Consider the following 18,075-nt stretch of genomic DNA (forward strand, 5'->3'; position numbering starts at 1 on the left):
AAATATAATAACCAAATATTTTTCATTGAACATGAAGCATGTAAGTGTCCACGTTTGTGTACAACAGGTTTCAGTTACACAGAATTAAGTATTATGGTGCAAACATACAAACTGGACACATTTTATGTTGCCAAAACGTTTTTAGGAAACTTTCAAGGAACGTTCTTAGATCTTTTTTCTGTTAGCTGCACGCTTACCATCATTTATCAAAATGATTTTGTGTTCATCAAAAAAAAAGAAAGAAATTAATACAGGTTTGGATAAGAAAATGACTACAGCATTTGTGGTGAAGTATCCCTTTAACACAAAATAATGTAACATTTAGTTGTAATGACAGTTTGCGTTTGCGTGTAAAGCATCATCCAGTGGTGAGCAGAGGTACTGCAGGATGGGATCATGAGAGGAAGTTCTTGAGGAACTTTTGGACTTCAGAGGTTTTTTTTTCTCCTCTTGAGAAGAAGTGAATCGAGTTCCGTTAGCGGAGGAATAGAGGGGGGACGTCATCAAACACGGGGCAAAACGCGACTTTTCCCGAGTTTTCTACATTCCGCATTGTTTCTCTTATGGAAAAACTGGATAAAGAGTGAACTTTCCTCTCGCGCGTCCCGAGGAAAACTTCACCAACAGAACAGGGGCGATGAGATGCGAGTGAGCTATGCCTTGTGGAAATGGACAGACTGTATTTAAGCGAAAACATGGCGTCTGTCTGCCAAACTTCGGATTATTTTCCAGTCTGTTCTTTGCGCTCGGCTGCCTCGCGGCGCTCTCGGGCGTCGCGGCGGACGGGCGAGAGTGTAGCCCGTGTCCTGGTAACTGCTCGTGCACGGCGGTGGGACCCCAAAACTTGTGCGTGGTTAATTGTTCAAACATCGGACTGGATCAGGCCCCAGCGGCGTCCGATCTACCCAGCTATACACACACACTGTAAGTTACCTATGCATTGAATCGCCCGAAAACACCCGAGTTTTAATATGCGGGTGTCTTTTGTGATCTACTGGATGCATGCGTGGAGGTTCTCATGATGACTGGTGTGGTACAGCAAACTACCACTGTTTATATTAGTTGAGTGTGTGTTATGAAACCCTACATATGGGCTACTCCATCTGTCATCCCATCCCAAATAAACCAGTCAAGCCCTGTTGAAAAGAAACGATAGAACCATAAGAGAGATTCTGAGGGATTTAATGGTTATAATGGGAATTTTATTGGTTTTAGGGAGACTACATTATAATGATTTCTGTATGTCTCTAATGTGATGGGATGTTATCTAGTGTATAGGAACCAGTAGAACACCATTGAATCCTACTGGATTAAGACCCAGAATAAACTATATTACGTTTTTTTGTAATGGTTTTTAAAGTAAATAACTGGTGGTAGTTGAGTACTTTAGAATGTGTATTGTTTATTTCAGCGTGGAGTTTAATAGGTGTAGAGAAAAGGCTTAATTTAAATACTATTTAACTTGCCAAACAGACATTGTATACTCTTATATTTTCTTATAGATAGACGCGTAAAAAGAAGCCCATTATTTTTTATTTAAGTAATTTCGATAAAATAACCCAAATAAAGTTATAAACACTAAATCCGGTCTGATGGATCCAGACGGCACATACTCAAAATACATCTGTTGCTCTGCTCTGTGGTAATATTGCGCGCAGGTAGAGTCGCGTCGCGCGCCAGCATCCTCGCGCTGAGAACACTCTGTTCTCTATGGCTCGAGCTCAGAAGTATGGGCGCATTCACTTCATATGCACGCTTAATAGAGGAGAGCAGGGGCGAAAGTATATTTTAAAACGTCATTTTAAAAGATAATGTTTTAGACAGATATATATTTTCTCTGGTCAATAACTCACAAGTGGCTATCAGGTGGAATTTTGAACACATTTAAAACGACGTCAGTATAATTTCACATTGAACATAAGTAACACAAAGTTAAATAAACATTAAACATTAAGAAGAATTTATCTTTACAGAATAAAACTAAAATAACAGCCTCATCCAAAGCATTCTCGGAAACAGAATCTGAAGGATTTCTGGTTCCCACAATGCTTTGAATGAGGCTGTTATTTTATAGTTTTATTCTGTAAAAAAAGACTTGTTAATGATTAATATTCACTTAACTTTAAACAAACTGTTGCCAGTAAATAATATAAATTTAAATCTACAGTAAGTTACTGGCAAACAGCTGCACAACTACAGCCCATTTTTTACAGTGAACTTTTTACATAAATTCTTGTAAAAAATGAAGCCGTAAATCTTCCTTTTGTAAAGTTAGCTTTTCAATAATTACATAACAGTTTATTAACTTTGTTTGTGTGGTATGTTGAAATTCACTTAACCTTTATGCAGAAATTTTGACTTTTTACTTGTACCACACATAAACTCCTAAAACTACAAGGGGCATTTTCCCGGACAGGGTTTAAATCAGTGCTTCTCAATTATTTTCTGTCACGCCCCCCCAGGAAGAAGTAAACATTTCGCGCCCCCCCAACTCTCCGCCGCGACTGTAAATAGTATAATTTGTCTATAAAATGACACATCTGCAAAGCATTGTATCCTTATTAACATTAAAGAAAACACAAAAAAAGAAATATCAATCAACTTACAACAAAGAATAACTTTATTAACATTGTTTTTTAGTCTGTAACAGAAAAGACTTAAAATGCATCAATTTGCCTGAAATAAAAAAATCAATCCTTATTTACAGTAAATTTTTTGACCATTTGATACTGAAAAATTAAATTAAATATAATCAATAAATAATAATAAAAAACTCAAGCGGCTTATCAGCATGTTTGGGGTGTAATGTCTTTAAGTGACGGTGCAAAAAATCACTTCCTGAAAAAATATTTTCCCCGGGGTCTCACGCGCCCCCCCTAGTGTCGCTTCGAGCCCCCCCTGGGGGTCCCGCCCCACTATTTGAGAAGCACTGGTTTAAATAAATCCAAGACTAGGCCTTAGTTATAGTAGGACATTAAGTAGTTTTTATAAACAAACCTTACAAAAACAATAATGGTGTGCATCTTGAGACCAAGCAATGGCACTGATATTTTTTAAGATGTAGTACAAGGTGTTTCTAAAATAAGGCAGCTCAAAAATGCATTTTAGTCTTGGACTAGCATAAGCCCTGTCCGAGAAACCACCCCCTAAAGTTTGAAATAGGCTCTTTGCAGTGATGCCAGCATAGAGGAACAGTTTTTGTTTCCTCGTCAAAGACTCTTTTTGCAACCTTAATTTAAAAAAATGTACAGACATTTTTTGTAATATTTTGAAGTGGTCCACTAGTGTTTTGTAGACCCTGTGTGATCTGTTATTGTACTGTAAGATAAACTGTTTTTGAAAACGTATAGGAAACTTTGCTGCGCAAACTGAAGTGCAGAAAGCAATATTAGATATAAAAATATTTAGTTGTAGAAATTGCATATATCTGATGACCTGTTCAACAATTGAACAGTGAAATGCAATTATGCCAGAGGCTTGACCTCTCTCTTTTCTCTCACTGCTCGTATGTCTCGAGGAAGACACAGATGGAAACAGGATAAAAAAAGTGCATGCAGGACTTTTTGAGCGACTGATCAGATGGAGATCTATAGAGATAGTCAGCATAGAGTCATAGCAACCAGCAAAAAAACACTCACACAGATGTAAGAGCTTTAAGGCTTACTGAATTATAATTTCATGACCTCACTTCCTTCACTGTTGGTGCGGCCACATAGCGCAGCCATTTCGCATATTTAAATCTCTCTTTAAGATGAAAGTAGACGGTAACCTTTTCTGTGTTGTTGTTAAAGCGTATAGTTGTATGGTGTCCTGCTAAAATATGTAACATTTAAAAAAGTCACCATGGCAACCACACAGCAGTGACAAACATGCACTTCTGAGAAACTTCACTCGAACACCGAATATTTAGACGGAGCGTTATTTGGCAGTGCGCCTCGCCTCTCAAGTTCACAGCTGCTGCACGCAGGATCACCACTTTTCTACTTCCAAACTCTCTTTCATTCCATCCTTCTGGAAAAAAGCAGCTCGGGCTTTAGTACTTCCCATTTCCTGGAGTTTTTTTCACTCCACTATTTTTCCCTCGTGCTGTCGAATTTTGGAATACAAATTGTAATTAAGCACTGAGAATGTTTGAATGTTTCCACAGACAAAGAAAATATCTGGAAATTTTACAGGAAACTTGTGAAATAAAATGTTTTGGTCATGGAAATATTTTTATTCTATATTCCTTTCTTCTGTCTTAGAATAATAGTAAAAAAGATTGTTTCGGAAATAGATGTACTGTATGTAAGGGGCTAAGATTTAAAAGCCGCTAAATGCCACTTCTGTCAAAAATAAGAATCATATTAACCGAATGCTCAGAATCAAATACTTTCCCTTAAAATCTGCATCATCACGGTCTCAGGTCATTCAGAAGTACCGGATTGTTTGCTACATCTATTAAGAACCTGAAATAAATGCTAATTTACAAAAAAACATGTCAGATGCACTCATGCCCCCTTTACACCAGAAAGAACAGAGTACTGGTGCAGAGCTCGTCCTTTTCTTATGTTAAAAGGTGGACAACTGGTGAGCCTTTTAAGAACCGCTTTGCCTTTCCATGGGCTAGAGAGCCACCACAGTGCCAAGTTTTACGTCACTGAATATGTCTCATCTTTCCCAGCAATGTAAGCGCTGCAGTGCCAAACACAAACACACCATCAACAATGTCGTATGTTGCATTATTATCAATGGTCAATGGCTTTGCTTGCCCACATTGGCATCCAAACACGGCGAATCTAACGTGTATGTGCAGCTCAACATAATATATATAAACGGAGGTTGCAATCGAGAATAACTGTACGGGCAAAAGATATTTAATCATTTACACAAAACAATGTTAGCCTTAGCATGTAGCTATCCACCTAGTATCGTGTCAAAGTAACCCCACCCCCTAGACAAGCAATGCTTTGGTGCTACTTCAGAACCACTTTCCTGGTTCAGAGCCGGTGCTTTGGGTGTCGAAAAAGAAAAACTGATTTGAAATTATAGCTTTGAACCAGCAGCACTCAGATGTGTGGTTTTGCATCTGAGCTTTTCATATATAGACATTTGCTATTGTGTCATTTATGCTTTTACCTTCTGAATGTCTGTGATTCTGGCTTTATGCTGCTGTATTCTTTTTGAAATTCACAGTCAATAGTGTAGTTTTTGTCTGTTGCCAGAGCATACTGTGGTAAGATCGAAACTGCCATTTTTGTCTCGGTCATTTGATCTTCTCTCCAGCACTTCTGGTTCTTGCTAATCGATATGACAGAGGGACCAGAAGCCCACTACGCTGACTTCACGATGGAGTGAGCCAGTTTAAGTGGATTTCACATGAACACAATGAAATTTTTCTCGCAAAACCAAACAAACATCCGTAATCCGCTCATTGGCTTCTTTCAGAACTTTGCTGTAATGAAAAAAAAAACACAATTCTGCTTTTGCTCCTACACACTGGAGTTGACGCTATATCGGAGAATGCTGCAAACTTTTTTGAAGGTTCTGAAAAGGTTCCTCACAGTGATGTTGCAGAAGAACCATTTTTGGTTCACCAGATATTAAAGGTTCTTTATGGAACCAAACAGCCAAAAAAGGTTATTCTGTGGCATCTTTATGGTTTGAAACTATACTGGTTTGTTTCTGGTTGGTCTCCACTTCTCTGTGTTGGTTTGCAGTGGTCTTCACTTGTCTTCGGTGGTCTTTACTGTTCATTTGTGGTCTTTAGTGAGTATAGAGGTCCTTATTGGGGATTGTGCTGGTCCGCAATGTCTTGAGTGTGTCTGTTTTCCAAACCTGGATAAACTCGCTGACCATATGCGCTGGGAGGTTTATTTTGTTGCCGTGACGACTTCACATTATGACATCACCCATACACAGAAGCACAGGAGCAGAAAGTCATTAAATGAAAAAGAGATATTTGAGAAAAATAACATGTCAGAATATCTTTATTAGAAAAAGAATGCTTTAATTTCACAATTCAAGAGTTTATATAAATGTTGTCGGAGTGACTAGAATTAATCCAGCTTTGGGTCAAATGGGGTCGAACCCAACCCATTGGGTTGTAATTTAAACTATGCAGGGCTATTTCAACCAAAAATGCTCGGTTGTTTTAACTAGAGATCCTCCAATTTATCGGCCAATAATCGGTATCGACCAATAATTAATACCGGTCATTAAAAGCAATTTTCACACTATCAGCCGATGGTTTAAAAACCAAATATTTCCTGTTAATCAAAAGTAAACAGCAACATACAATGTATTTGAGCTCTATGTATAGTAAATCTAAAGAAACATACACTAGTTTCAATATTTCAATCTTAAATATATAATATTTAGTTAATGCAAGTTAATATAACCACTAAACTATTAGCATTGGCAGTTATCATTTCTTATGGAAAAATTTTATATTGTTGCATGTCTAGTTTTAACCCATTGTTAGGTTAAATATAAACTTTTTCTAGATTAATTTAACACAACGACAGGGTCCATCTAGTTTTAACCCAATGCTGGGTTGAAAATAACCCAACTTTTTTTATTGTATGCTGCTAGGGTGTTATGAGTGTTTTTAAGGCATTGATATGAGTTTAACAGTGTTTCTGTTGTGTTCTGGGTAATACCTTACTGGACTAGATTAAGACAACAAGGTTAAACCTTTAGCTTTGACCAAGAACCTTTGGAAAGTTTCAGCCGACAACAGCAGGAGTTATGCAAGACAATCATAGCATGTTGTAGTTAATTTATGAAGAACACGGGTTCATTATTAACTTGTGACTAAGTGCTGTGTCTAAGTCTGGTTGGTTGGTTATATTTTTAAAGGTTTGTGATCGTGTTAGTCCCTCCATCTACTTCACTTCTGTATTTATCTATAATCTGTTCCTTCCCATGCAAGAAAAATAACTTTTATATCCATGTTTCTTTCCGTTTTCTTCTCAATCCGCTTATATTAAAATTGTAGTTGTGGCACTTTAGATCTTTGTTAACCCTGTTTTAACCTTGTGATATGGAAAAAGGACAATAATGATTTTTATATTTAAATAGAAAAAAATTGATTGTGAATAATGTGCTGAACACTGTAAAAAGTTGGTTTAACTTGACTTAAAAAGTTACTTTAGTTGGTAACACCTAAAAAATTGAGTTTATTCAACTAATTAAAATACATTTTTCACCTAAAGTGAAATTTTACTAACATTTTTAGGTGTTAGGAATTAAAGAAATATTTTAAATTGGTCCAAAGTGTAGTGAAATGACATTAAATAGTTAAGGCCATATTTTCATCATTTTTGAGCTGACCTTCATCCGAAAACCACGTTATCAGACGCCCATGCAGGGCCGGAGTGGGACTTATTTTCAGCCCTGGAGTTCACCGACCAACTTTGGTTCACGATTGACAATATTAAAATAATATAATAAAATCCTAAGTCTGCAATACAGCCTTGTAATTCATTGTATTTTTAAAAAATATCATCATTTCCATTCAGTGGAAATACATTAATGTCTTCATTTGTTGTACTCTCACTGGTTTTAAGAAAAAAGGCACTTAAAAACTTTTTTAAAGTTTCTAGGACTTTATTTGATTTATTTTGGCTTTGGCAGCACCTTTGCGCTTTATTATCCATTTTTATCTCCAACAACTGACTTTTGTTAGCAAGTTGCCGATGTGGGGAAGTCAAAAGATAATTACATCATTATTAACCTGCAGGCTGCACTTTGCGAGAAAAAAAAGTGCGGCTGCTGTAAGTGCAGGCAGCCTAGGGACAGCATCCATATTTCAACCCAGTGGCATAACAACACTGGCTCTCACGGCCAAAAAACAGAATTCTCCTGGTGCTCCCAATTAGCCAATCCGGACCTGCACCCATGTTTTTTCTTCTTCAGGTCACCTCGATCTGCAGTAGATGAATGTTGCAGTGATGTTTCCGAAGGGCTCTTATTAGTGTGAAATGGACTGAGATTGAATTTATCCCTGTGTGCTGCATGGAGCTAATATAAAGCGATCAGTCATGGGGCATTTACGTTCCTTACTGCAGATTTAAACATCTTTTTACAACTGCAATAAACACACACTCATTCTTTCTCTAGTCATCTAAATTTCTTCATCTCAAACTAATTTTCTGCTTTCACTCTGACTTTCCGCATGTGTCAGGTCCTTGAGCGTCATTATCCTCTCTCTCACTTTCTCTTGAGACAGCTGGTCTTCTCCTACTGCGAGTATTTAAAGGGGTCGTGCAAGAGCAGATAACATGTTATGTAAGAGCACTTTATAAATACAGTTGATTCTAAAATATTTTTGCCTACTTTGTTTAGACAGCTCTGGTGTAAGTGATGGAGAAGCTGTTTTTTGTATGATTTAAAGAGTAACTATGGTTTAATTGATGATTTTACATTCCTTTGCTGTGTAAGTGTGTGTTAGTACATGTTAACGATATGCAAAAAGTACAAACCACAAAGTAAACGATGACGCGAGTTATTGTCTCAAGTAAATCTCTTTTCTTTTCTAAACAATTAAACCATGTTTTTGACATGTTTAAACATTCTTCGTCTTGTTATTCGCAATAGTGATTGTTATTATTGTAATTATTTGAAGAGTTTCGTTGCAAAACGAGATAAATCAATTTTTTTTACATTTTTGTCAAAATATGTTTATTATGTTATCATGTTATTATTTTATTTTATGGTGCTACTTAGCTGTATTGTTTAAGTTATGAAGGTTTAAATCAAAACAAACCAACTGCAGTTGAAGTGAAATTAATTGGAATGCACAACCAAAAAACAAGATTTCTGAACAATTAAGAAAACGGTGGTTATCTCGTTTTGCAACGAAACTCTTCATTTATTCTAGGGCTGCACAATATTAAGGGGGAAATGCAATATGCGATAACTTAATTGTAAAAAATCTAAAAATCTATTTTTTTCTCGAATCAACATACATTTTTATGTTACTTTATCTCAAATTAAGTTAAACAATGTCAACTTGTTTTTATAAGTTATGTCAACTCATCACATGCCAAAACCTAAAATAGTAGGTTGAATTGACTGCTTTTTTTACGGTGTTGCTAAACTTTTACAAAATGTTTACGTTTGTAAAATCCGTTTAAATAATAATACAATATTTAAAAACTAAACAATTAAAAACAACATTCTTTCTGGGAAAAGACAGCATCATTTTCTCTGTCTCACCAGTCTCTCTGCTGTATTCATTGACCAAAAATTCTTGACTATGCATTACTTTTTGAAAAATTAAAATCATTCAGTTATTGCAAAACATTGCAACTTCGGAATTGCTATATACACGCTTGCTATACTCCGCTGCTTTCGATATATCTTGCTGTCATTACATTTATTATACAACATTAAAGGGGACATATCATGAAAATCTGTCTGTTTTAGTGCAATAATTGGGTCCCAAGTGCTTCTATCAACCTAGTAAATGTGAAAAAGTTTATCCCAGTAACTTGTAAACCATTCTCTGCAAGCATGTGAAAAAATAGGTTGTTGAAATTTGGCTCCCCTTGTGATGTCAGAAGGGGATAATACAGCCCCTTAATCTGCACTTTCCAACCAGGTCACATGCCATTGCAGAGATCAGCTCATTTGCATTTAAAAGAACACATCCAAAGAAACGCACATTTTTGTTCACACCTACAAAGTGGCAATTTTAACATGTTGTAATAAATTATCTGTGTGGGGTATTTTGAGCTAGAACTTCACATACGTACTTTGGGGACACCAACAATTTATTTGACATCTTAAAAAAGTCTTGTGAAATGTCCCCTTTAAATACGCTTAAATACAATTTAGATGACAGGGTGCAGTCAGGGTACAGCTGTTTTGCATCGGACCCCTACCACACTCAGACTGTGTATTTTATATTTTGATAGGTGTGATATTGTACTCTACATGTTGACACAGGGACACTTTAAAACATAAAACGAAACAAAACAGTCATCCATAGACGACACACCTACAAACTGTTTCCTAAACATCTGGAGAATTGTTTTGATCCAGTAAGCACTAATCTGATTGGCTGACTTTGATGTGCTGCCGTAAGGATGTAAACAAAAATTACTATGAACAAGTGAAACCATTATACTTACAAGCACTTTGTGTTAAGTGCTGAAAACACAATGCTTTGAAGGGGACATATCATGAAAATCTGACTTTTCATGTTTAAGTGCTATAATTGGGTCCCCAGTGCTTTTATCAAACTAGAAAATGTGAAAAAATTATGTCATTAAAATTCTGCTCCCCTTGTGATGTCAAAAGGGGATCCTATTATAATAATACCACCCCTTAATCTGCATTATCCAACAATGGCACTGCCATTTAGTCGAGAGAGAGAGATAATTGACAGCACAATTGAGTTTTAATTTCAACAAACCACCATTATGGCGATCAGTGTTTGCATTTCATCAGCTAATTTGGATTTAAAGCACATTTTTGCTCACACCTACAAAGTGGCAATTTTAAAATGCTATTATAGACTATCTGTGGGGAATTTTGTGCTAAAACTTCACATACGTAATCTGGGGACACCAAAAATGTATTATGTTAAAAAAGTTTTGTGAAATGACCCTTTAACTTTATTTGATGTAGTTCTCAATTCATGTGCTCATCCAGCCTTTCTCGAGTCATATAGTAAGATCGAAGTAGAGGCATTGACCACAATGACATCATTTTTTTCGATTTTACAGACGCATTAAGTACAAACCAGGCTTTACAAGGCAGCTGCCCATGTAGGCGGTACACAGCAAGACAGCTCGCTAAGTTTTAGTACAGAGCTTCCCTCTCTGCCAATTGGAAAGTAAATCATACTCCAGGGACAGACTTACTGTAGGAAGGGGGGCCCAATGTGCCACACGTGGCCCCAAATGAGGCACCCTGCCTGGGTCTGACACATCCAGAAAACACAGCTGAGGAAAAAAACCAGCGCGGAGCAGCTCACAGTGGGCAATTGTTCGCAAAAAAGCCTCCAAGGTGCTACACTACTCTGGTACTTATCAGGAGCAGAGTACACACATATGCGTACAGTTGTGTTGAGGGCATAAACACGATTGTTCAGACTCAATATTTACACAAACATGCGTACATTTGGTTTTTATTTATACGTGCATTTAAATAAATGAGATACTTAATCGGACACTTTTATACACACATGCGCTGGCGACATTGTGTGGCCCCTCCTTCCGAAGTTTCAAATATAAACAAAACCGAGCACGCCATAAAATCCTTCGCTTTTTTCTTCCTCGTTTTCTTTCCTCTACCCCTCTCTCTTTCTTTCTCTCTCTCTTTTTCCGACACAGCCACAACAGACAGACTGCTGTTTAGTGGGTTTGTGTGTAACCGTGGTTACAGTCAATTGTGGCTTGGCCGTGTTGCCGTGGCGATTACAGCTCTCTTTTGCTTCTTTATGGTGACCATGAGTGTCGTCATCTTCATCGCTATCATCTTCATCGCTATCATCTTCATCGCTATCATCTTCATCGCTATCATCTTCATTGCTATCATCTTCTTCCATCAGTATTCCTTTAATCTGTGGAATTGTATTGAACTGGACATGCATGAGGTCATTTGACATAACTATTAAAATGTTCATGCAGATTCCATACTGTTAAAAAATAAACCTGTATTTGTTTACCAGCAAGTTTTTTTTTCTTTTTTACTATTGTATAAGAGTTCCTCCTGTGTATAACTTTAAGAGAATCACATAAAAAGCGCAAAAAAGTGACAGCCACTTTCTTTCGTATTCCCTCTATATTCCAATCTTTCTCTAGGCTTGAAAGGCAGAGATAAAACAAGCTGCCATCTTTCTTCATATCTGTTTCACTCTCTCTCTTTTCCACAAGAAGTGGCAGCAGACGGCCCCTCGGCCCTTATAAGGTGAAATCCGCATGTCTGGTAGAGTTAAACAGAACCATATGTCCCACTGTGGCTTCCTTGCGCAGCTCCGCCGAGGGGCTCGGGCTCTGGCGCGGAGCTGCACACAGGAGCTTAACTTCTGCTAATATAAACCGAAGAGGTCACATTATATGACCACACACTGGCGCTTTATGTTAGAGAGAAACTAGAGCTGCATTCTCGGAGGAAGGTGTGTGACTGCCCGGCAAAAACCAGCTTTACCCGGCCTAAACTGGTTTTGTTGTTTTGATGGTTCGACTGAAAAAAGATCATAAATCATCATCTGAAAGGATTAGCTCATATTTTCCTAAAAATTGAATATAGTTTTCGCTTTTCAGCCCTATGACAGCTATTAGTCATGGTGCTTTGTGATGTCATCTGTAAGGGTCTTCTATATATGACATCATTGGTAGCCTCCGTTTAGAAACATGATGTCACAGATTCGTATCGCAGTGACGGCATTGTGGGAACTCCCTTAAACAGGAAGGAATGTTCGCTTCCCACAAACTGCTCTTTTATCCCCGGCTCTGTTCCAAAACTAATCGAGCCGTCTTGCTGTTTGCTGTCTTCATAGGCAGCTGCCTTCTAAGGAAACATCATCAGAAACACTCATTCCAGCTGTAGTTATTAAACTTGTAGGCAGTCTCAGAAAAAAAACAATGGAGTCTTATTTGTCAGAGTACATCTGGATGCTAAATCAAGCCTTGCAGGCGCTGCATGGAAAATTTGAGCCGCACGTGAGCTGTAGCCTACTTCATATTACAGCAAGTCCACGTCTGTCAGTTCAACTTTCTCATTTATCCACAGTCAGCCAGCATGGAAGTCATCTGATTCAGAATGCTGCTTTCTTATGCAATCAATAAATAATACATAAACAAAAGGGTTAAATTAATGAATAAAGGATGAGGTTTCGAATTAAAAACAGACTTTTGAAGAAGGAATCAAGGGAAAAGATTCAAACAGGATATTCTTGATGTATTCTGTGGCTATTCGTAACATTTAATTAAACTAAACTGCAAAAAAATGCAGATTTAGAAATCGTTGTGGTTATGATGAAACAACCATGAGCTCATTAGCATATATCAGCCCACATTTACACATGCATGTACAGTAGCAAAAAATAACATCAGCTCAGAACTAAGACACTTTTAGGAAATACATTTGACTCAAATAACTAAAGGTGAAGTTTCAAGACTGTCCTCTGGTTGCTGTTGGGCAAACTGAAACCTGCTTCATACATGAATGTAACGGTAGGATATTTCTTTTCTTTACGAGCTGTGAGATTGCTTCGACAAAGCTTTCTAAACCTCCTAAACACTCCATATTGATCTGATTCAAAATAAAAACACAGACTAACTTTGTTGCACACAGATGTGACATGATGGTGTGTAAGTGTGTGACTCCTTTTGGTGAACAGTTGAGGAGAAACCGATCAAATAATGAGTTTAGCAGAAGCTCTACAGCAGTACACACAGTTGCGCAAGTCTCCGCCCTCTTTCTTATGCAGTCTGTCTGGAATGGACAGATGTTTTCTTTTGGGATCTTTCACACACAGACACACACGGATATTGTGCGAATTGTGGTGGTTGTGTCTGAATGGGATGCTAATGCAGGTTACGTTACAGCTGTTATTGATTGGTGTGTAAATCAGGGACAGTTGCAGATTTTTCTGATATGCATTTAGGAATAAGACAATTATTTAAAGTGTTTTATAAGGAAAAGCTTTAAAGAGGAGTAATTATCTCTCAAAATGTGTGCTTGTATATGTGAATGTGTAGATTTCGATCATGCCTTCATTTGTATGCAACAGATATTGTGTCTACACACATGTAATGCATGGCTGTCTGAACTCCTTGAATGTAATTGGTCAATCACTGCTATTGAATAATGACCACTAAACTGTATAATTGACCATTGTCCCAGGCATCCCATTTCCTACATAGCTATGCTAGTGTCCTGTCTAATCAATTCAATCCAGATTTATTTTTACAGTACGGTTTTACAATGTTGCATAAAGCAGCTTTAACACAGAAAGCAGGAAAATGATTAAAGTCTGTGTAGATAATTTCTAAACATTATAAATGTATTTCTGAAACACACCACAAAGACTATGTAGTACTGAATTGTGAAGGTAACCGTTAAGCAGTTTTTACAGTTTCTGAGTTCAGGATTTTTTTGGGGCGGGACTAAAATCATGACTCGATGATGCACTGGAGCCACCGAGCATGGCCCCGCCCCTAACACATTGCAACATGAGCATTCATTAAAGGCGGAGTCCACAATGTTTGAAAAACGCTTTGAAAAAAAGGAGACGGGCCGACTACCAAAACACTTATAGCCAATCAGTAGTATAAGGAGCGTGTCTACTAACCAACATCCTTGCCGAGTTGCGTATGTGTGGGGCGGGTCTATCCACAGAAGGTCCAGATTCTATTGGGGTAGGGGCGTATTTGTTTAGGTGATTTCAAATATCAACATTGGCTTTCAAACATCGTGGACTCCGCCTTTAAGGTTGTAGCAGTATTTGGAAAGTTAAGACAGATAGCAGCTTTCCTACGAGTAGGTATGGTTTCAGCGCAAACAGTGGACATGCCTCCATCTTTTTATCTTATGAACTCATTTTATTTACTTTAATAATTTTAATAATTTTAACTTTTTATCATTCAGATTTGGCTGGGTGGTATGACAAACTGAGGGCACATTTGTAGTGATAGACCGATTTATCGGCCGGCCGATATATCGGGCCAATATTTGCAAGTTTTATGTTTAAATGTAAGAACTGTACAAACTAATAACATCTCTTTTTAACATATCTTAAAATACATTTATTTGCCTTAAAAATGGACACAAGTAATGTTTTAGTGAGGCATGTTTGTTAAAACTAGTTATATTTCCTAATTAAACTAAGATCTAGTCCTAGAAATCAATATCCTTTGCTGATTTTTGCAGAGTGCAATTCATGGTTCCATAACACCATCGCCTGTTTTTACTATTTGTCAAATATAGTTTTTTTTTTTAAGTTTAATAAATGTTACTTTTTTTTTTATTTAGACTTGTAACATTGGCATCATCATTGTGTCATTTTTATGATGTAAATTGAGTGAGCAAAAGCAGTATCGGCTCCAAATATCGGCTCAAGAAAATCGGCCGCCTGTAACGGTCATCGGCTAAGGCTGATGAAACCAAAATCGGTATCGGCATCGGCACTAAAAAATCCACATCGGTCGATCCCTACACATTTGCCTTCGGACTTTACACAAACTTTAAATTATTGCAAATGTTATTGTCCTCATTAAAAAGGAAATATCACACTGTATTTCACTGAGATTTTAGGACATTTAGTCAATAAGTCTGATACATGACAATTATGAAATTAAACCAAACATGCCTTTCCATTTTACAAAAAAATTGACAGAATATATAGCAGTAACAACATAAACAAGCGGCTTTCGTGTTCAACACGTAACTTCCGGTAAGCTCCGCTAAGATAAATAACAACACAGTACTTTAAACATAGTTATTTATATAACAAGCACAATATACAACACATAGATTAACCTAGGAAACCAAACCATTTTTTTTTCGACAAGGTATTTGTTCAAGAGTTCAGTTTAGCAAATAGTCAGACCATTAAAAAAACTGAAACCGGATGTAAAGTTCGGACCAGACGCGTATCGCCTCACCGCACGTGCGTCCGATGAAACCGTCTAGAAGAGCAACTATGTTACGCCGTGTTATAGTCTGTCTGCAATCTCTTTCCTCTCACAATAATATTTTGTGTGCATTTATATTCATTTGGTAAGTAGGTATGTAGATAATATAGGTAATGTCCAGTGAGTTGGCCATTATTGCATTGACAAAGACCATTATATTTGGTAAAGTATATGTTTTAATAAAAGTTTAAGTAAAGATTTTGTTTAGATTTTTTAATTGACTGATGAAACATGAATAGAGAGAACAAAAATTTTATTTAAATGTAAATATTTTGTATTTGTTCAATTGAAATGTTCTGCCTTGCTTAAAAGGGTGGATATCCCTTTGTTCGTTGACTGAACAAATATGGGGACAGATTCACTAAACGGGGCAAATTAGCATGAGAGTGCAATTCCAAAAAAGCACAGATAGGAGCAGTAATATCCGCGGCTTATTTACTAAAAAGGCGCAAATTAAATAACACAGGCGCAACAGCTTCCATGACCAACGCAATCTACTCAAATTAGTTTAGGGTCGCAAATAAGCAGAGCTGATGCTCCTGCGGGTGTTCTACTAACCCCTAAAACACCACAGACATCCCAGCTGAAAATTTGCTGTGTAAAATCCCAGCTAATGAAGCCATAGTACACTGCAAACATTTTTACAAGAAGTTTTGAAACACCTAATATTGTGTGACTTCTCCTAGTGACTCCTCTTTTATTTCCTCCAGCAAATAAAAAAATGCCCTATTTTTGACTAATATGTTCTTCTGCATTCTAAATTAAAGGAACAGTATGTAAGAAATTTATATAAATTAATCATAAAATTGCCCTGATGTCACTAGACATTAAGAAATAATTTTCATTTCAAATACTTATATCACTCACAACAGTGGTCTGGCCAGGATATTGTCATTTAAAAAGTGGAGTTGCGGCCCTCAACTGATGTTTATGTTGTCATGTTGTGTATTGGCCACCGGTTGTGTGATTGCAGTACCAGTTTTAGCCACAAGTTTTGTGATTGCAATATCAGTTTTGGCCACAATCCTACATACTGTTCCTTTCACTGTTACGTGTTAAAAAATCCTCTGCCATGTACCACACGCTCTCCGATATCTGTGATGGCTCCTCTGATCGGCAAAAATTGCAGCCATTTCAAGCGCAAAATTATTTAAGACATGCTTTTTTTTCTATGTCAAATAATAGCACAAATACAAGTCATAACACATGCGCAAACATTACTAAATCACGTGTGAATTATTTAATAATTTCCTATAAATTTAGAGAAACTCCTAGAAATGGATATGCAAAAAGGTCAGCCTTTCAACACCTTTTCAGCGCTAATTATCCACTGCGCGTCTTAAGTTAATTCCAACAGCTAATTTAATGGCAAAATGATGGTTTGCGCTGGCGCAAGATGTTAGTAAATCTGGCCCATAATCTGTTAAGCCTCTCCAGAGCAAATTCTTAAATATGGAGCTTATTGTGTATGTATTGTACCTCAGCTGTATTGAATCTCAGCAAAATGTAGAAAAAAGAGATATCACTTGACAGATGGTATATAAATCAGCATGGGAGCTCTAACTGTGTCTGTCTGACTTTTCTTGTAGAGATCTCTCCAGAAACCTCATTCTGTCTGTGGATTCAAGTCTGTTTAATCACCTCACCACCCTTAAGGAGCTGTAAGTGAATGGTCATTTGCACGTGTCTTGTGTAAATGTGTTTTAAGGAAATAACTTTCTCTTTGTGACCTGCAATCTTCATCTGTTCTCACAGGTATCTCCAGAATAATCGTCTTGCCGCTCTTCCTTATGGGATATATGGCTGTCGCTCATTAGCTGTGCTGTAAGTGTGTGTGTGTATGGTTTAGTTCCCAGACTTTTTCGAGCTCATATGGTGAGAAACTGTAGGCGGATCTTTTTGGAGTCTTTGTTGAACCACACAGTCAAACGCTGAACACAAATCCATTGAACGCGAGTCTTTCGGCTCAATCCAAACCAGTGAAAGTTAGTAATTAAACAAATAGTAATTTAAAAAGTCAGTTTAACAGAGATGTGTCCTGACATTTGTTGAATCTTTTGTTGTTTAGTATTCTGAACGTTTCTGAACAGTAACAGACGTACAGTGTTTAAACACACACACACACACACAGTAAGTGCAATCACATACGCATTACGACCAATTAAACGTCATTGCTTCAGGCCTCAACTGAACCATTTCCTGCACACACACACACACACACACACACACACACATCTCTGTCTGCTTCACCAAAATCACTCCAGAACATTCCCATATGCTGCTCCAAAATGCCTGAACAAGGGAACGATTGACAGACGTTAAGAAAAAAATGCAGAATAAAGAGATGTGACTCTTTTAACTGGTTAAATGAAAGAAATATTGGAGGACAGAATGAGAGGCTGACATGAAAGTAAGAAGAGAAATAAATATTTCCCCTAAATGT

General features: G+C 37.2%; 1 protein-coding gene across 2 annotated transcripts in view; it reads left to right on the forward strand.

Annotated features, from left to right (window-relative positions):
• The first annotated feature begins 364 nt into the window (after positions 1-364).
• The window catches only part of pkd1a (polycystic kidney disease 1a), an 80,687-nt gene continuing 62,976 nt past the window's right edge, over positions 365-18,075 (forward strand). The window contains exons 1-3 of one of the 2 annotated variants that reach the window (XM_055204281.2): positions 365-924; positions 17,222-17,293; positions 17,388-17,456. In XM_055204281.2, the coding sequence (XP_055060256.2) occupies positions 656-924; positions 17,222-17,293; positions 17,388-17,456 (410 nt within the window). In that variant the 5' untranslated portion in view covers positions 365-655. The remainder of the gene's footprint in view (positions 925-17,221; positions 17,294-17,387; positions 17,457-18,075) is intronic. The other variant, XM_055204280.2, reaches the window with a different exon arrangement.

The sequence above is a fragment of the Misgurnus anguillicaudatus genome, chromosome 3, assembly GCF_027580225.2.
Source record: "Misgurnus anguillicaudatus chromosome 3, ASM2758022v2, whole genome shotgun sequence".
NCBI lineage: Eukaryota > Metazoa > Chordata > Actinopteri > Cypriniformes > Cobitidae > Misgurnus > Misgurnus anguillicaudatus.